Source organism: Taudactylus pleione, unplaced genomic scaffold (genome assembly GCF_031769625.1).
Source record: "Taudactylus pleione unplaced genomic scaffold, aTauple2 ptg001441l, whole genome shotgun sequence".
In the NCBI taxonomy this organism is placed as follows: domain Eukaryota; kingdom Metazoa; phylum Chordata; class Amphibia; order Anura; family Myobatrachidae; genus Taudactylus; species Taudactylus pleione.
In genome coordinates, this window is record NW_028285840.1 from 1,037,605 (window position 1) to 1,056,776 (window position 19,172).

Sequence of the window (19,172 nt, forward strand, 5' to 3'; positions counted from 1 at the left end):
TACAGCTGAATATCAGAGCAGCTTCCAGGAGAAACTCCCACTAATTATCGGCTCCTCAGCCGCTGGTCTGGTCTTCCTCATCGCCCTGGTGGTCATCATCATCGTCTGCAACAGGTAGAGTAGCGTGGAGCGCGCAGCGCTGTTAGTCTCTCCATCCACCCAGCACGTTGTATTGCTGCCTATGAATATAGCGCTGGGAAAATATCTGACACCCAAATACTCCTAATTTCTTGCATTTGTTAAAATGCCCCCCAATACATCTGATGCACAGCATAGCCAATGTGATAGATGATTATATATCTTATACGCAGTAATCCGGAATGTACGAGCCACACTCTTACGTATTCAGCACATAGAGAATCTTTATTGTAAGGACAACGAGGCAGCGTTGGGACGTTAATCTGCGCGGGTTCCGGACTATAGACAGACAGTAATTAGTTAGACAATGTCTAGATAGACACCAGATGTTAGACCGTTAACAGTTAGACAAGGAAAAAAGTTCAACACAGACAAAAGTCAGAGACACTAAAGTTAGACATGTAAAAAGTTAGACAGGTACAAAAGGTCGACAGGGTCAAAAGTTCGACATGAAAAAGATTGACACAAAAATGGTCGACACATTTTAAAAAAAAAATGTAGGTTTAGGGTTAGACACTTACTGGAGGGTAAGGAACTTAAGGATAAAAGTTCAACACAGACAAAAGTCAGACACACTAAAGTTAGACATGTAAAAAGTTTGACAGATACAAAAGGTCGACAGGGTCAAATGTTCGACATGAAAAAGATTGACACAAAAATGGTCGACACATTTTAAAAAAAATGTAGGTTTAGGGTTAGACACTTACTGGAGGGTAAGGAACTTAAGGATAAAAGTTCAACACAGACAAAAGTCAGACACACTAAAGTTAGACATGTAAAAAGTTTGACAGGTACAAAAGGTCGACAGGGTCAAATGTTCGACATGAAAAAGATCGACACAAAAATGGTAGACACATTTAAAAAACATGTAGGGTTAGGCACTAACTGGAGGGTAAGGCACTTACCCCCACAGTTAAGGTTAGGCACTTAACCCCACGGTTAAGGTTAGGCACTTACCCAGACGGTTAGCGTTAGGGTCAAGATTAGGGCTAAAAAAATAAAAATAATAATTGTCGACCATTTTTGTGTCGACAATTTTCATGTCGAACTTTTGACCCTGTCGACCTTTTGTACCTGTCGAACTTTTTCCATGTCTAACTTTAGTGTGTCTGACTTTTGTTTGGGTCTAACTTTTTTCCCTGTCTAACTATTGACTGTCTAACATCTGGTGTCTATCTAGACATTGTCTAATTACTGTCTATCTCCTATACTACACCCGATCTATGTCTACGCTGAAGTCATTGCCTGCTAGGTGGATTAGCGCTTTTACCCAGGTTAAGGGCTGTTTGTATTCCTTCTAGAAGACGTGGCTTTGAGAGAGCCGATTCCGAGTACACCGACAAACTGCAGCATTATACCAGTGGCCACAGTACGTACCGCCTGCCTTCACCAGTTCTGGGGGCGCGTTCTCTCGTTGGTTTGTTGGTTAATTTGTTCCCTTAAAGTTGTTATACAATCATGCAAATCATAAAACCATCCGTCACCCAGGGTTCCCCCCCCCCCCCCCCCGTTCTCCCAGACCCTCCCCGGATAGCGGTTACTGGTCTGCAAATATAATAATCTGTTCTGCTATGACGTAGACTAAGTGCTTGTGTTTATAATACGCCCGCTACTAGTATTCACATTCAGAAATATATAACGCAGATGCTCATCGTAATCGATGCGGCCAACAGATCTAAGCGTTCGTTTCCGTTAGTGACTATTGTCCTGATTATCGGGGGGGGTTTACAAATTATAAACATAACAAAAAATAAAATAATAAAATAAATAATAATACAGAAAACATGTAAGCACTGCCAACAAAGAACATATCGTAGAATAACAAAGTGTGTACATTCAAGGGGATATCATAAATAAGCCAGGCCTGAGATCGGTAAATAACATATACCTATATAGAATAGACCAATATGTTTTTGCAAATAAAAAAAAAAAGATGACAGATTACAAAGGGGGGGGGGTCACCGACAAGTCTACGAAGTCCCAATGGAGAAAGAGCCCAGCGGTCCCATAGCTTATGATATTTGGGTAGAGCCTTACGGCTAGTTTAGTCCTATCTTTCATGGTCAGTTGTATCATTAACCAGCGCTGGCCATTTGTGTATATCTGGAGGATCCGGAGCACACCATGAGCGAGCAATAATTGATTATCCGTTTTAGTAGGCACCCCACAACCACCATTTCCATTGCCAAATCTTCTCCATTACTCTTTAACATTGACTTATTCCTGAACAAGTTCTGATTACATTGTTCCATCTATGCTTCTCTTATCCAGCCCCGTCTCTGTTACCGTAGTCCTCGCCCACCCCCGTTTCTGTTACCGTAGTCCTCGCCCACCCCCGTTTCTGTTACCGTAGTCCTCGCCCACCCCCGTTTCTGTTACCGTAGTCCTCGCCCACCCCCGTTTCTGTTACCGTAGTCCTCGCCCACCCCCGTTTCTGTTACCGTAGTCCTCGCCCACCCCCGTTTCTGTTACCGTAGTCCTCGCCCACCCTCGTTTCTGTTACCGTAGTCCTCGCCCACCCCCGTTTCTGTTACCGTAGTCCTCGCCCACCCTCCACCCCTACTTCTGTAATCCTCACCGATCCTACGCTTTTCTTTCTGTTCCACCCCTTCCTCCTCCTATGTTTTCGCACCACCCCTCTCCCTCCTCCTCTGCGTCCGTAGCCCTCGCCCACCTCTGCATCTGTTTCCGTAGCCTTCGCCCACCCTACGCCCCTGCTTCTGTAACCCTCACAGACCCTACGCTTTCTGTTCCACCCCTCCCTCCTCCTATGTTTTCTCTGCGTCCATAGCCCTCGCCCACCTCTGCGTCCATAGCCCTCGCCCATCCCTGCCTCGGTTTCCATAGCCCCTGCCCACACACTGTCCCCCCATCCACCTCTGTTTCCATAATCCCCATACAATCTCCTCATCTCTTTCCGTCTCGCTCTCTAATTTCGGAGTGTCTCAGTTATTGTTCTCCCACCGCAGTGACACCAGGGATGAAAATTTACATAGATCCTTTTACTTATGAGGATCCCAATGAGGCTGTGCGAGAATTTGCCAAAGAAATTGACATTTCCTGTGTGAAAATCGAGCAGGTGATTGGGGCAGGTAAGAACGCTTATGTCATACATGTAAGATGAATGAAAGACACAGGTTGTGCAGTATCTGTTGGGGGGAGTGGGGGTGATGTTCCTGTCCTTAATGCACCTCTTTGTTGATAAACGGGTACTTATTGTACATGTTTGTGGACCAAAGACAAATGTTGGTCAGTGTAACTTCTAGAGGTAGTTTTCACTTTGTCTTCCGCAGGAGAGTTTGGGGAAGTTTGCAGCGGACACCTGAAGCTCCCAGGCAAGCGAGAGATCTTTGTGGCAATCAAAACGTTAAAGTCGGGGTATACGGAGAAGCAGAGGCGAGACTTCCTCAGCGAGGCCAGCATCATGGGGCAGTTTGACCATCCCAATGTCATCCATCTGGAAGGAGTAGTTACCAAGAGCTCACCTGTGATGATCATTACGGAGTTCATGGAAAACGGCTCATTGGACTCCTTCCTACGGGTATGACGCTGGAAGATTTTATCAAGGGTCACATTTACTTGGGAGTGAATTAAGTATCTGGTTCTAGGGAAAAAGGGAGTCACCATTTATATTGTTTTCAGTTAGTAAAGGTGAGATGACAGGGTGATAGGTCAGTGTAGCCAGTCCCAGTAAGCGCACGTGAGATGACAGGGTGATAGGTCAGTGTAGCCGGTCCCAGTAAGCGCACGTGAGATGACAGGGCGATAGGTCAGAGTAGCTGGTCCCAGTAAGCGCACGTGAGATGACAGGGCGATAGGTCAGAGTAGCCGGTCCCAGTTAGCGCACGTGAGATCACGGGGCGATAGGTCAGTGTAGCCGGTCCCAGTTAGCGCACGTGAGATCACGGGGCGATAGGTCAGTGTAGCCGGTCCCAGTTAGCGCATGTGAGATCACGGGGTGGTAGCTCAGTGTAACTGGTCCCAGTAAGCACATGTGAGGTCACGGGGTGATAGGTCAGTGTAGCCGGTCCCAGTTAGCGCATGTGAGATGACAGGGCGATAGGTCACTGTAGCCGATCCCAGTAAGGTCATGTGAGGTCACGGGGTGATAGGTCAGAGTAACTGGTCCCAGTAAGCACATGTGAGGTCACGGGGTGATAGGTCAGAGTAACTGGTCCCAGTAAGCACATGTGAGGTCACGGGGTGATAGGTCAGAGTAACTGGTCCCAGTAAGCGCACGTGAGATCACTGGGTGATAGGTCAGTGTAACTGGTCCCAGTAAGCGCATGTGAGATCATGGGGTGATAGGTCAGTGTAACTGGTCCCAGTAAGCACATGTGAGGTCACGGGGTGATAGGTCAGAGTAACTGGTCCCAGTAAGCACATGTGAGGTCACAGGGTGGTAGCTAAGTGTAACTGGTCCCAGTAAGCGCATGTGAGGTCACGGGGTGATAGGTCAGAGTAACTGGTCCCAGTAAGCACATGTGAGGTCACAGGGTGGTAGCTAAGTGTAACTGGTCCCAGTAAGCGCATGTGAGGTCACGGGGTGATAGGTCAGTGTAACTGGTCCCAGTAAGGTCATGGAGTGTATATAAAACGTTGTCAGCCCTGTTGCAGATAGGATGACTCTGACAATAAGGACTATATGTACATTAAGGAAAATACAATAAGAACTATATCTGAGAACTAAGTACTTTGCATTGTCAGACCTGTTGTTTGTCTCTCTGCAGCAAAATGATGGTCAGTTCACGGTCATCCAGCTGGTGGGCATGCTGCGGGGCATCGCTGCGGGAATGAAGTACTTGGCCGACATGAACTACGTCCACCGGGACTTAGCGGCTCGTAACATCCTGGTGAACAGTAACCTGGTGTGTAAGGTGTCTGATTTTGGTTTGTCACGCTTCCTGGAGGATGACACGTCAGACCCAACCTACACCAGCGCTCTGGTGAGTGGCATCTGCCTGTAACCTACGTGTCCTCGCCTTTCATCCACCTGTAACGCAGCGTGGGGCCTTTGCCAGGATACAGAGCTATTCCCAGTACTGACGGAGGGTCTCAGCCATGCCCAATCTCTCTGTATGCTGTGCCGTGTCACACCCCGTTACCTCCCAAACATCTCCCACGCAGACAGACTGGGTATGGTGGCATTGTGGGCAGGCATCTGAGAGGAAAGGCTGTTGCTGCGAGTCTTGTGCCTCCCTCCACTGCTTGTCCCACTTTTTGTGGCCTTTACACCAGAGCAGGAGTCAGTCACTGTCCCTGGGATTACCTCAGAGTCACTGTCCCTGGGATTACCTCAGAGTCACTGTCCCTGGGATTACCTCAGAGTCACTGTCCCTGGGATTACCTCAGAGTCACTGTCCCTGGGATTACCTCAGAGTCACTGTCCCTGGGATTACCTCAGAGTCACTGTCCCTGGGATTACCTCAGAGTCACTGTCCCTGGGATTACCTCAGAGTCACTGTCCCTGGGATTACCACAGAGTCACTGTCCCTGGGATTACCACAGAGTCACTGTCCCTGGGATTACCTCAGAGTCACTGTCCCTGGGATTACCTCAGAGTCACTGTCCCTGGGATTACCTCAGTGTAAATGCCCTCTTTTCCCCATTACCTTTGTGTTACCAGCGATTTCTCGGACTCCCATGTAACACAATACACGTGCAGCAGAGCTTCATATCACCCACCGCTTGTAGAACCTGGATAGACTGACATTACCACAGGATCCGTTTCCTTTCTAGATTGTAAGCTCTTTGGGGCACATTTTTATCCTGCAGTTATGTTGGTCTACACCAGTTTTGTGGTAATCAGGCTACGGATCTCCCATGTTCCCCCAAGCCTGAATGTTCTCCATCACGGCGTCTGATTCTGCTCCTTGGAGTGTAAGCTCCCCGGTCTAGCCCCCAGCTTGGTAATTAAGCCATATGTAAGCATGGTGACCTGTGATATTTCAGCAATCCCCAGACATCTCTGCGCTGGGCTATGAATAGATGAAAGGAATTCCACATACTTTTCCGATGACTCCCAGCACCACCTCTCCCAGCAGGTTTGTGGGCCTCGGCTGACCCCCGGGGTCACTCATCCCTGTCTGTGAATTGGCCACCCTGAGTCCCTGCTTTTCCTGGAGAGGTTTTGGCGTTTCCCTCTACGAGACCCCTCTCCCCTCTCAGCAAGAAACGTTCAGAGAATTTTCATTGAGCGGAGAGTTTGAGCCCCTCTGTCATCACCATGCAATTGTGTCTCTAATTAATCAGCGTCAGAGGACGGAGCGTTACTGCAGGGTTCGTGCAGTCGCAGCCTCCTGGGAGTTGTCAGGGTCTTAGACCACCGCAGCTGTGAGTTGTGAGGACTCTGCTGGAACAGCTGCTGAGTCGGGATGAGAAAATGTGGCAGAATATTCTTCCGTCTGCTCCTCCGGTCCTATCTTTCCTGGGCTGATTCAGAGACTGACGCGAATGCTAACGCAGCGTCCTGATTCAGAGACGGACGCTAATGCTATCGCAGCGGTGAAAATTTGCGCATGTGTGCAAAGCCTACCCGAGCATAGGGACGCCCACCGCTGCCTTCTCATATGCGTACAACGTCGCTTACATGCGTGAATATCGGTAACATCGACGCACATCGAGCAGCCATCTTACCTTTTGCGTAATGTCTGCCGCAGTCTTGAGAGCTCTTCTGAGGTGCAGAACTGCGTAGGAAATAGCACCGGCTAATTTATGCACGCCCACAAAACCACGTTCAAACGGACAGACACGCCTGCGTTTTTCAGACCACCCCCCCACCACCACCCTCAAACGCTGACAGCCTGTCACTCGCTTTGCCATGGATTTTTCTGTGCATCAGTAGTCGCGATGCAGCTTGTACGCACGCGCGATGGCAAACAATCGCTCGATCGGCGTGTGCGGAACCTCCGTTGCGTCCAGCTCTGAATCGCCCCCCATATTCGCAGTGTGCGAGGACGGGGACCGGGACGAGTTCTCTTAATATTTGTGCTAATTAGGGGAATTATGAAAATTGTTGGGATTGAAAAATAAAATGCTGCAGTATACGTACCTCGTGTCAGTGACAACTCTGTATTACAGGGCGGAAAGATTCCCATCCGCTGGACTGCGCCCGAAGCTATTCAGTATAGAAAGTTCACATCGGCCAGCGACGTCTGGAGCTACGGCATCGTAATGTGGGAAGTGATGTCTTACGGAGAGAGACCCTACTGGGATATGACTAACCAAGATGTAAGTGGGTACTCCCAGCAGCTGTGCGTCCTTCCACCAGTGCGCATACAGCAGTACAGGGTTTGTGGGGGGGAGCTGTGGTTACATCAAACCCATTATTATATATCGGGGACTGAACCATAAAGAATTAGGATCTATTTAATGTGGACGGTAGTTGTATTAATTGTCCTTTGGGGATTTAATTAAACTCTCTCTGTCTGTTCCCCTTCAATGAAATAATATAGCATTGATCGCAGTCCATTCATCGCTAATTAACATGGTGACCTTGAGGTGTCAGGTACACAGCAAGCCTGGATAATAGGAGCGAGTCCATATACCACCCGCTGAAACCTCTTTAATGATCTTATTGTTCAGAAATTAAACCCACCAGAGACACAGAAGATCCTATATGAACAGACTGACAGCCGGCAGGACCTGGTCCGATTGTGGTCAGACGGACTCATCCGGTCGCCTCTGTCCTCCTAGGGGAGAGAGTAGTTTATTTTTACGTTAGGCAAACAATGCTTAGTAATCTGTAGGGTTCCTGTACACTAGTGACCATGTTATAATAAGCCGGGAATCTCTGTGTGTGTACTCAGGAAATGGCACTAATTATCTCATGGCGTTTGGCCGTAGAATGCCAGGCGTCTCCAGGCCACAAGTACGGTAATTGTTGTGACCGAGTCCTCCAGCGGCCATCACCACACAGAGAGACCGGATGAAACGCAGAGTGGCCGCCATATTGATAATAAAACACCTCTTTGTATGTTGCAGGTAATAAACGCTATTGAACAGGATTACCGGCTTCCACCACCAATGGATTGTCCCAACGCACTCCACCAACTAATGCTGGACTGTTGGCAAAAGGACCGAAATCACCGGCCTAAGTTTGGGCAAATAGTTAACACTTTGGACAAAATGATCCGTAACCCCAACAGTTTGAAAGCTGTTGCCCCCCTCTTGTCCGGGTACGTGGAGCTCTGTACATACAGATGTGTCCTCATACATCTTAGCTGCAGTCGCGTCAGAAACAGCCCCTCCCGGCGCGCCAGATCCTGTGCGTCTCTGCGAGCACCAGGCATCTTTTTAAACAGAAAACGCTTCTTAGGCGCAAGACGATGTGACTAGGACACGCCGGGAGACTGCGCTAATATGCGACACTTGTATATCTGGGTGCGACTGCGTCTCAATCTGTATAAGAAAGGCCACGATGCGGCAGCCGCAGCTTTTTTGCACGCCGCGGTCCGTTGTGTCTCGTATATATATGTGTCGCGTATCACATTAGTCAGCGCAGTCTGCTGGTGCGTCCTAGTCCCCTCACATTGCCACTAAGGTGCATTTCAAGGCGAAAAAGACGCCCGGCGCTAGCAGAGTCGCACAGGACATGGCGTATGTAGGCTAGGTGTATGAGAACACCTATTTAGACACGGCATGGGTTATTATATGTACTTAGTATGATGTGCACGGGGTAGTGTGCGTTCTATCCGTGTAGTAAGTGGAACGTCATACTGACAACCTGAAGAAAAAGTGAAGTAGACCTTGAAGTTATTGGAGAATTGTATAGTCCTATTTATGGAATAACTCCACCTTTTGCTATTTAATCTTTATTTACTCCAGGGCCAGGATTCTCTCCGCTGCTGCATTTGTGCTGTTATTATTTATTTATTACCAGTTATGTATATAGCGCACACATATTCCGCAGCGCTTTACAGAGAATATTTGGCCACTCACATCAGTCCCTGCCCCAGTATAGCTTACACTCTATATTCCCTATTACTGCCGTAGTGTACACACATACACACTAGAGCCAATTAACCTACCAGTATATTTTTGGAGTGTGGGAGGAAACGGTGCACCCGGAGGAAACCCATGGAGGACAGCCCTCATTCAGAGCGAGCGCTCTGCTCAGAGCGTCCGGCTCTGAATGAGCGCCTTTGTCGGCTGAATCTCATAAGCACAGACTTTTCGTGGTGATGGACATTGGCTGAAAAGTGATACAATAAGGTGCAATGACGATGGACTAGTAGAGTCTCCCCCACGGTCTAATGTAATAGCCTAGGAAAGTAACAGACTGATTTCTTCTAATGGTTGTGCCGTGTAATGTGGTACGGAGCACACGCTATAATTATATAACATGCAGAAAAGTTCGCTGGGTGTATTAGGTACAGGCCCAGTGCAGATCCCGTCATAGAATATATATTCCCACCGTTCCTTCCTGTTGCACTTTTACTTCTCGCACCTTAGCGTCGCATATTCGCAGAATCACTATCTCTGTGCAATAGATGTTCTGTCTTTTGTAACTGAGCTCAGTCCAATCTACTTACTCTCTGTGACCAAGACCAGCGGGAAATGCAGCAGCGTAGTATGACAAACACCGGTGTGTTACTAAGTTATAACTGTGACTTTTTAATGTTTCCCCGCTATACTCAATGTTACCGCTGTTTTGTGAGGGTATATCAGTGTGAGTAATATAGGTGTGAGGGTGTATCAGTGTAAGTAATATAGGTGTGAGGGTGTATCAGTGTGAGTAGTATAGGTGTGAGGGTATATCAGTGTAAGTAATATAGGTGTGAGGGTATATCAGTGTGAGTAGTATAGGTGTGAGGGTATATCAGTGTGAGTAATATAGGTGTGAGGGTCTATCAGTGTAAGTAATATAGGTGTGAGGGTGTATCAGTGTGAGTAGTATAGGTGTGAGGGTGTATCAGTGTGAGTAGTATAGGTGTGAGGGTGTATCAGTGTGAGTAATATAGGTGTGAGGGTGTATCAGTGTAAGTAATATAGGTGTCGGGGTGTATCAGTGTGAGTAATATAGGTGTGAGGGTGTATCAGTGTAAGTAATATAGGTGTGAGGGTGTATCAGTGTGAGTAGTATAGGTGTGAGGGTGTATCAGTGTGAGTAATATAGGTGTGAGGGTGTATCAGTGTAAGTAATATAGGTGTGAGGGTGTATCAGTGTAAGTAATATAGGTGTGAGGGTGTATCAGTGTAAGTAATATAGGTGTGAGGGTGTATCAGTGTAAGTAATATAGGTGTGAGGGTGTATCAGTGTAAGTAATATAGGTGTGAGGGTGTATCAGTGTAAGTAATATAGGTGTGAGGGTGTATCAGTGTAAGTAATATAGGTGTGAGGGTGTATCAGTGTAAGTAATATAGGTGTGAGGGTGTATCAGTGTAAGTAATATAGGTGTGAGGGTGTATCAGTGTGAGTAATATAGGTGTGAGGGTGTATCAGTGTGAGTAATATAGGTGTGAGGGTGTATCAGTGTAAGTAATATAGGTGTGAGGGTGTACCAGTGTAAGTAATATAGGTGTGAGGGTGTATCAGTGTGAGTATTATAGGTGTGAGGGTGTATCAGTGTAAGTAATATAGGTGTGAGGGTGTATCAGTGTAAGTAATATAGGTGTGAGGGTGTATCAGTGTAAGTAATATAGGTGTGAGGGTGTATCAGTGTAAGTAATATAGGTGTGAGGGTGTATCAGTGTAAGTGATATAGGTGTGAGGGTGTATCAGTGTAAGTGATATAGGTGTGAGGGTGTATCCGTGTACGTAATATAGGTGTGAGGGTGTATCAGTGTAAGTAATATAGGTGTGAGGGTGTATCAGTGTAAGTAATATAGGTGTGAGGGTGTATCAGTGTAAGTAATATAGGTGTGAGGGTGTATCAGTGTAAGTAATATAGGTGTGAGGGTGTATCAGTGTAAGTAATATAGGTGTGAGGGTGTATCAGAGTAAGTAATATAGGTGTGAGGGTGTATCAGTGTTAGTAATATAGGTGTGAGGGTGTATCAGTGTAAGTAATATAGGTGTGAGGGTGTATCAGTGTAAGTAATATAGGTGTGAGGGTGTATCAGTGTAAGTAATATAGGTGTGAGGGTGTATCAGTGTGAGTAATATAGGTGTGAGGGTGTATCAGTGTGAGTAATATAGGTGTGAGGGTGTATCAGTGTAAGTAATATATGTGTGAGGGTGTATCAGTGTAAGTAATATAGGTGTGAGGGTGTACCAGTGTGAGTAATATAGGTGTGAGGGTGTATCAGTGTAAGTAATATAGGTGTGAGGGTGTACCAGTGTGAGTAATATAGGTGTGAGGGTGTGTCAGTGTAAGTAATATAGGTGTGAGGGTGTACCAGTGTGAGTAATATAGGTGTGAGGGTGTGTCAGTGTGAGTAGTATGGGTGTGAGGGTGTATCAGTGTGAGTAATATACAGTCAGGTGCATAAATATTGAGACATTGACAGAATTTTAATATTTTGGCCTCTATTCACCACCACAATGGCTTTGAAATGAAACAAACAAGATGTGCTTTAACTGCAGACTTTCAGATTTAATTTGAAGGTAATTACATCCAAATCAGGTGAACGGTGTAGGAATTACAACGGTTTCTATATGTGCCTCCCACTTTTTAAGGGGCCAAAAGTAATGGGACAAACTAAACAATCCTAAATCTAACTTTCACTTTTTAATACTTTGATGCAAATCCTTTGCAGGCAATTACAGCCTGAAGTCTGGAACGCATAGACATCACCAGACGCTGGGTTTCATCCCTGGTAATGCTCTGCCAGGCCTCTACTGCAAATGTCTTCAGTTCCTGCTTGTTCTTGGGGCATTTTCCCTTCAGTTTTGTCTTCATCAAGTGAAATGCATGCTCAATCGGATTCAGGTCAGGGGATTGACTTGGCCATTGCATAACATTCCACTTTTTAGCCTTAAAAAACTCTTTGGTTGCTTTTGCAGTATGCTTCGGGTCATTGTCCATCTGCACTGTGAAGCACCGTCCAATGAGTTCTGAAGAATTTGACTGAATATGAGCATATAATATTGCCCGAAACACTTCAGAATTCATTCTGCTGCTTTTGTCAGCAGTCACATCATCAATAAATACTAGGGAACCAGTTCCATTGGCATCCATACATGCCCACGCCATGACACTACCACCACCATGCTTCACTGATGAGGTGGTAGGTTTTGGATCATGAGCAGTTCCTTTCCTTCTCCATACTCTTCTCTTCCCATCACTCTGGTACAAGTTGATATTTGTCTCATCTGTCCATAGGATGTTGTTCCAGAACTGTAATGGCTTTTTTAGATGTTGTTTCGCAAACTCTAATCTGGTCTTCCTGTTTTTGAGGCTCACCAACGGTTTACATCTTGTGGTGAACACTCTATATTCACTCTTGTGAAGTCTTCTCTTGGTTGTTGACTTTGACACATATACATCTACCTCCTGGAGAGTGTTCTTGATTTGGCCAACTGTTGTGAAGGGGTTTTTCTTCACCAGGGAAATAATTCTTCTGTCATCCATCACAGTTGTTTTCCGTGGTTTTCCGGGTCTTTTGGTGTTGCTGAGCTCTCCGGTGCGTTCTTTCTTTTTAAGAATGTTCCAATTAATTGATTTGGCCACTCCTAATGTTTTCGCTATCTCTCTGATGGGTTTGTTTTGATTTTTCAGCCTAATGATGGCTTGCTTCACTGATAGTGACAGCTCTTTGGATCTCATATTGAGAGTCGACAGCAACTGATTCCAAATGCAAATGTCACACCTAGATTCAACCCCAGACCTTTTACCTGCTTAATTGATAACGAAATAACGAGGGAATAGCCCACACCTGTCCATGAAATAGCTTTTGAGTTGATAGTCCCATTACTTTAGGCCCCTTAAAAAGTGGGAGGCACATATAGAAACCGTTGTAATTCCTACACCGTTCACCTGATTTGGATGTAATTACCCTCAAATTAAATCTGAAAGTCTGTAGTTAAACCACATCTTGTTTGTTTCATTTCAAAGCCATTGTGGTGGTGAATAGAGGCCAAAATATGAAAATTCTGTCAATGTCCAAATATTTATGCACCTGACTGTAGGTGTGAGGGTGTATCAGTGTAAGTAATATAGGTGTGAGGGTGTATCAGTGTGAGTAGTATAGGTGTGAGGGTGTATCAGTGTAAGTGATATAGGTGTGAGGGTGTATCAGTGTGAGTGATATAGGTGTGAGGGTGTACCAGTGTAAGTAATATAGGTGTGAGGGTGTACCAGTGTGAGTAATATAGGTGTGAGGGTGTATCAGTGTAAGTAATATAGGTGTGAGGGTGTATCAGTGTGAGTAATATAGGTGTGAGGGTGTACCAGTGTGAGTAATATAGGTGTGAGGGTGTATCAGTGTGAGTAATATAGGTGTGAGGGTGTACCAGTGTGAGTAATATAGGTGTGAGGGTGTATCAGTGTGAGTAATATAGGTGTGAGGGTGTATCAGTGTAAGTAATATAGGTGTGAGGGTGTATCAGTGTAAGTAATATAGGTGTGAGGGTGTATCAGTGTGAGTAATATAGGTGTCGGCGTGTATCAGTGTAAGTAATATAGGTGTGAGGGTGTATCAGTGTAAGTAATATAGGTGTGAGGGTGTATCAGTGTAAGTAAAATATGTGTGAGGGTGTACCAGTGTGAGTAATATAGGTGTGAGGGTGTATCAGTGTAAGTAATATAGGTGTGAGGGTGTATCAGTGTGAGTAATATAGGTGTGAGGGTGTACCAGTGTGAGTAATATAGGTGTGAGGGTGTATCAGTGTGAGTAATATAGGTGTGAGGGTGTATCAGTGTAAGTAATATAGGTGTGAGGGTGTATCAGTGTAAGTAATATAGGTGTGAGGGTGTATCAGTGTGAGTAATATAGGTGTCGGCGTGTATCAGTGTAAGTAATATAGGTGTGAGGGTGTATCAGTGTAAGTAATATAGGTGTGAGGGTGTATCAGTGTAAGTAAAATAGGTGTGAGGGTGTATCAGTGTAAGTAGTATAGGTGTGAGGGTGTACCAGTGTAAGTAATATAGGTGTGAGGGTGTATCAGTGTAAGTAATTAATATAGGTGTGAGGGTGTATCAGTGTGAGTAATATAGGTGTGAGGGTGTATCAGTGTGAGTAATATAGGTGTGAGGGTGTATCAGTGTAAGTGATATAGGTGTGAGGGTGTACCAGTCTAAGTAATATAGGTGTGAGGGTGTATCAGTGTGAGTAGTATAGGTGTGAGGGTGTATCAGTGTGAGTAATATAGGTGTGAGGGTGTATCAGTGTAAGTAGTATAGGTGTGAGGGTGTATCAGTGTGAGTAATATAGGTGTGAGGGTGTATCAGTGTAAGTAATATAGGTGTGAGGGTGTATCAGTGTAAGTAATATAGGTGTGAGGGTGTATCAGTGTGAGTAATATAGGTGTGAGGGTGTATCCGTGTAAGTAATATAGGTGTGAGGGTGTATCCGTGTACGTAATATAGGTGTGAGGGTGTATCAGTGTAAGTAATATAGGTGTGAGGGTGTATCAGTGTAAGTAATATAGGTGTAAGAGTGTACAAATGTAAGTAAAATAGGTGTGAGGGTATATCAGTGTGAGTAATATAGGTGTGAGGATGTACCAGTGTAAGGATCTACCAGTGTAAGTAATATAGGTGTGAGGGTGTATCAGTGTGAGTAATATAGGTGTGAGGGTGTATCAGTGTGAGTAATATAGGTGTGAGGGTGTATCAGTGTAAGTAATATAGGTGTGAGGGTGTATCAGTGTGAGTAATATAGGTGTGAGGGTGTATCAGTGTGAGTAATATAGGTGTCGGCGTGTATCAGTGTAAGTAATATAGGTGTGAGGGTGTATCAGTGTAAGTAATATAGGTGTGAGGGTGTATCAGTGTAAGTAAAATATGTGTGAGGGTGTATCAGTGTAAGTAGTATAGGTGTGAGGGTGTACCAGTGTAAGTAATATAGGTGTGAGGGTGTATCAGTGTAAGTAATATAGGTGTGAGGGTGTATCAGTGTGAGTAATATAGGTGTGAGGGTGTATCAGTGTGAGTAATATAGGTGTGAGGGTGTATCAGTGTAAGTAATATAGGTGTCAGGGTGTACCAGTGTAAGTAATATAGGTGTGAGGGTGTACCAGTGTAAGTAGTATAGGTGTGAGGGTGTATCAGTGTGAGTGATATAGGTGTGAGGGTGTATCAGTGTAAGTAATATAGGTGTGAGGGTGTACCAGTGTGAGTAATATAGGTGTCAGGGTGTACCAGTGTAAGTAATATAGGTGTGAGGGTGTACCAGTGTAAGTAATATAGGTGTGAGGGTGTACCAGTGTGAGTAATATAGGTGTGAGGGTGTATCAGTGTAAGTAATATAGGTGTGAGGGTGTATCAGTGTGAGTAATATAGGTGTGAGGGTGTACCAGTGTGAGTAATATAGGTGTGAGGGTGTACCAGTGTGAGTAATATAGGTGTCAGGGTGTACCAGTGTAAGTAATATAGGTGTGAGGGTGTACCAGTGTAAGTAATATAGGTGTCAGGGTGTACCAGTGTAAGTAATATAGGTGTCAGGGTGTACCAGTGTAAGTAATATAGGTGTGAGGGTGTACCAGTGTGAGTAATATAGGTGTGAGGGTGTATCAGTGTAAGTAATATAGGTGTGAGGGTGTATCGGTGTGAGGGTGTATCAGTGTGAGTAATATAGGTGTGAGGGTGTATCAGTGTGAGTAATATAGGTGTGAGGGTGTACCAGTGTGAGTAATATAGGTGTCAGGGTGTACCAGTGTAAGTAATATAGGTGTGAGGGTGTACCAGTGTAAGTAATATAGGTGTGAGGGTGTACCAGTGTGAGTAATATAGGTGTGAGGGTGTATCAGTGTAAGTAATATAGGTGTGAGGGTGTATCAGTGTAAGTAATATAGGTGTGAGGGTGTACCAGTGTGAGTAATATAGGTGTCAGGGTGTACCAGTGTAAGTAATATAGGTGTGAGGGTGTACCAGTGTGAGTAATATAGGTGTGAGGGTGTATCAGTGTGAGTAATATAGGTGTGAGGGTGTATCAGTGTAAGTAATATAGGTGTCAGGGTGTACCAGTGTAAGTAATATAGGTGTGAGGGTGTACCAGTGTAAGTAGTATAGGTGTGAGGGTGTATCAGTGTGAGTGATATAGGTGTGAGGGTGTATCAGTGTGAGTGATATAGGTGTGAGGGTGTATCAGTGTAAGTAATATAGGTGTGAGGGTGTACCAGTGTAAGTAATATAGGTGTCAGGGTGTACCAGTGTAAGTAATATAGGTGTCAGGGTGTACCAGTGTAAGTAATATAGGTGTGAGGGTGTACCAGTGTAAGTAATATAGGTGTGAGGGTGTATCAGTGTAAGTAATATAGGTGTCAGGGTGTATCAGTGTAAGTAATATAGGTGTAAGAGTGTACAAATGTAAGTAAAATAGGTGTGAGGGTATATCAGTGTGAGTAATAAAGGTGTGAGGATGTACCAGTGTAAGGATCTACCAGTGTAAGTAATATAGGTGTGAGGGTGTATCAGTGTAAGTAATATAGGTGTCAGGGTGTATCAGTGTAAGTAATATAGGTGTGAGGGTGTATCAGTGTGAGTAATATAGGTGTGAGGGTGTACCAGTGTGAGTAATATAGGTGTCAGGGTGTATCAGTGTAAGTAATATAGGTGTCAGGGTGTATCAGTGTGAGTAATATAGGTGTGAGGGTGTATCAGTGTGAGTAATATAGGTGTGAGGGTGTACCAGTGTGAGGATGTACCAGTGTAAGGATCTACCAGTGTAAGTAATATAGGTGTGATGGTGTATTCAGTGTAAGTAATATAGGTGTGTGAGTATTATAGGTAGTAGTACAGTAGGTGTGAGGGTGTAGCAGTGTGAGTAGTATAGGTGGTAGTACAGTAGGTGTGAGGGTGTACCAGTGTGTGCATTATAGGTAGGAGTAGGGTAGGTGTGAGGGTGTACCAGAGTGAGTAGTATAGGTGGTAGTACAGTAGGTGTGAAGGTCTACCAGTGTGAGCATTATAGGTGGTAGTATAGTAGGTGTGAGGGTGTAGGAGTGTGAGTAGTGTAGGTGGTAGTATAGTAGGTGTGAGGGTGTAGGAGTGTGAGTAGTATAGGTGGTAGTACAGTAGGTGTGTGGGTGTACCAGTGTGAATATTATAGGTGGTAGTACGGTAGGTGTGAAGGTGTACCAGTGTGAGCATTATAGGTAGGAGTAGGGCAGGTGTGAGTGGTACAGTTGTAGGTTGGGCCAGGTGTGAGTGTGTTACATTAAGTTACTATAAGAGGTTTTTTTCGGAGATCATGTACAGATGTGAAGGCTGGGGTAAAGAAATTGTAGTATTATCGGTAAAATGAATGCTAAGAATCCATGCTTGTGTCTGTCCCTTATAGAGTGAATCTCCCACTCCTGGACCGCACAGTCCCAGATTACACCAGCTTCAACACAGTAGATGAATGGCTGGACGCCATCAAAATGGGCCAGTACAAAGAGAGCTTTGCCAATGCCGGCTTCACCTCCTTCGATGTCGTATCACAAATGATCATGGAGTAAGTATTGTCCAGTCTAGTACCAGGACCGATTTAAAGGTTGTTATATAATGGGAGGACAATCAGGTCCATTTCAGAATCTGCAGCTGAGAATTAGGACAGAACTTCTCACGGACAGATAAAGAGAGACAGTTCTTGGTTGTGGTCCTTCCAATGATGCAGACCGGGCTTAGATAGATTAGTGCTTTTCGCTCCAGACAAGGTCACAGTATAAGTGATGGTGCTAAGATTACAGGAGACAAAGAGGCATATTTACTAAAGTGAGAGTTTTAGAAGTGGAGATGTTGCCCATAGCGACCAATCAGATTCTAGCTATTATCTTGTAGAAGGTGCTAGTTAAATGGTAAGTAGAATCTAATTGGTTGCTATGGGCAACATCTTCACTTCTAAAAGCTCTCAGTTTAGTAAATATACCCCCAAAGACTTATCTAAAAGCGTGAGGATTGGGCTAACACCCCTGCCCAGCATGCCTGTCAGTGTCATTGTTATACAGCCAGCCGCCTTATCCACCGAGCTACGCCACCTTACAAGAGGAAATTGTATTCCGTGCCATTATTTCATGTTCTGTTACCCACTATAAAGTAATACAGGCCAAACCGAGTTATACACCAGTTAAATTGATATAAAAACCAAGAATTTGTAAAATGAGTTAGTCCATCATTTTCTGCTGTCACCATTTTATATTCTGATAGAGCACACGACTGGGTGTAATTGTGTTGTCTGTTGAGGAAGGGGGGGGCACTGATGTCTTTTTTTTTTGGGGGGGGGGGGGCACTGATCCTTCCAACTCCCGAGGCTGGCCCCCTGCTGGGTATTTGCATTACACATGGCAGTGCGGGGCGCACGCCAGGTGTCCGATTGTAGGGCAGCGTTATGCCCAGGGAGCAGTGACTGGCAGACATACAATCGCTCTATTATAGACACACAGTGCTGGCCGCATTGTCTGCACTAAGCCAATATTTGCTGCCTCTTGTGAGACGGGCCCTGCAGGCAAACACATACAGCTGTGCGGGCCCCCCGTCCATTTTCTTCTGTTTATCTATGACACACACTCAGGAATTTCTAGACACTTCTGACTGGAAACCAGACAATGTTCCTATGTGATTAAACAGATGGATCCAGGGAGAAGAGTTTTCACAGATATTATGTAAGCTACTACCGGCATTTGACATGACGCGGGTCGCTGGCCGCCGTCGCGGCATCCACAAGACCGATGTTTTGTATTCTGTATTCGTGGGAGCAGCAACTTTATTATTACAGAAGTTTCTCAGAAGTATTGAGCCATTTAATATTTAAATTAACTTCATGTCAAACTGTGTACTATTACAGTGCATCCGGAGAGTATTCACAACACTTCACTTTTTCCACATTTTGTTATGTTCCAGCCTTATTCCAAAATGGAATAAATAATTTTTTGTCCTCCAAAATTCTACACACAATACCCCATAATGACAAAGTGTAAACAGTTTTTGTGAGATTTTTGCAAATTTAAT

At 45.0% G+C, this 19,172-nt stretch overlaps 1 protein-coding gene across 7 annotated transcripts in view; it reads left to right on the top strand.

The window, feature by feature from the left end:
• Window positions 1–19,172, top strand: part of EPHB2 (EPH receptor B2) — a 262,683-nt gene that overhangs the window by 239,416 nt on the left and 4,095 nt on the right. Inside the window, exons 8-15 of one of the 7 annotated variants that reach the window (XM_088463735.1) lie at window positions 6–114; window positions 1,440–1,555; window positions 3,108–3,230; window positions 3,411–3,679; window positions 4,869–5,084; window positions 7,219–7,368; window positions 8,122–8,315; window positions 17,524–17,679. In XM_088463735.1, the coding sequence (XP_088319861.1) occupies window positions 6–114; window positions 1,440–1,555; window positions 3,108–3,230; window positions 3,411–3,679; window positions 4,869–5,084; window positions 7,219–7,368; window positions 8,122–8,315; window positions 17,524–17,679 (1,333 nt within the window). The remainder of the gene's footprint in view (window positions 1–5; window positions 115–1,439; window positions 1,556–3,107; window positions 3,231–3,410; window positions 3,680–4,868; window positions 5,085–7,218; window positions 7,369–8,121; window positions 8,316–17,523; window positions 17,680–19,172) is intronic. The other 6 variants (XM_088463737.1, XM_088463739.1, XM_088463741.1 and 3 more) reach the window with 6 other exon arrangements.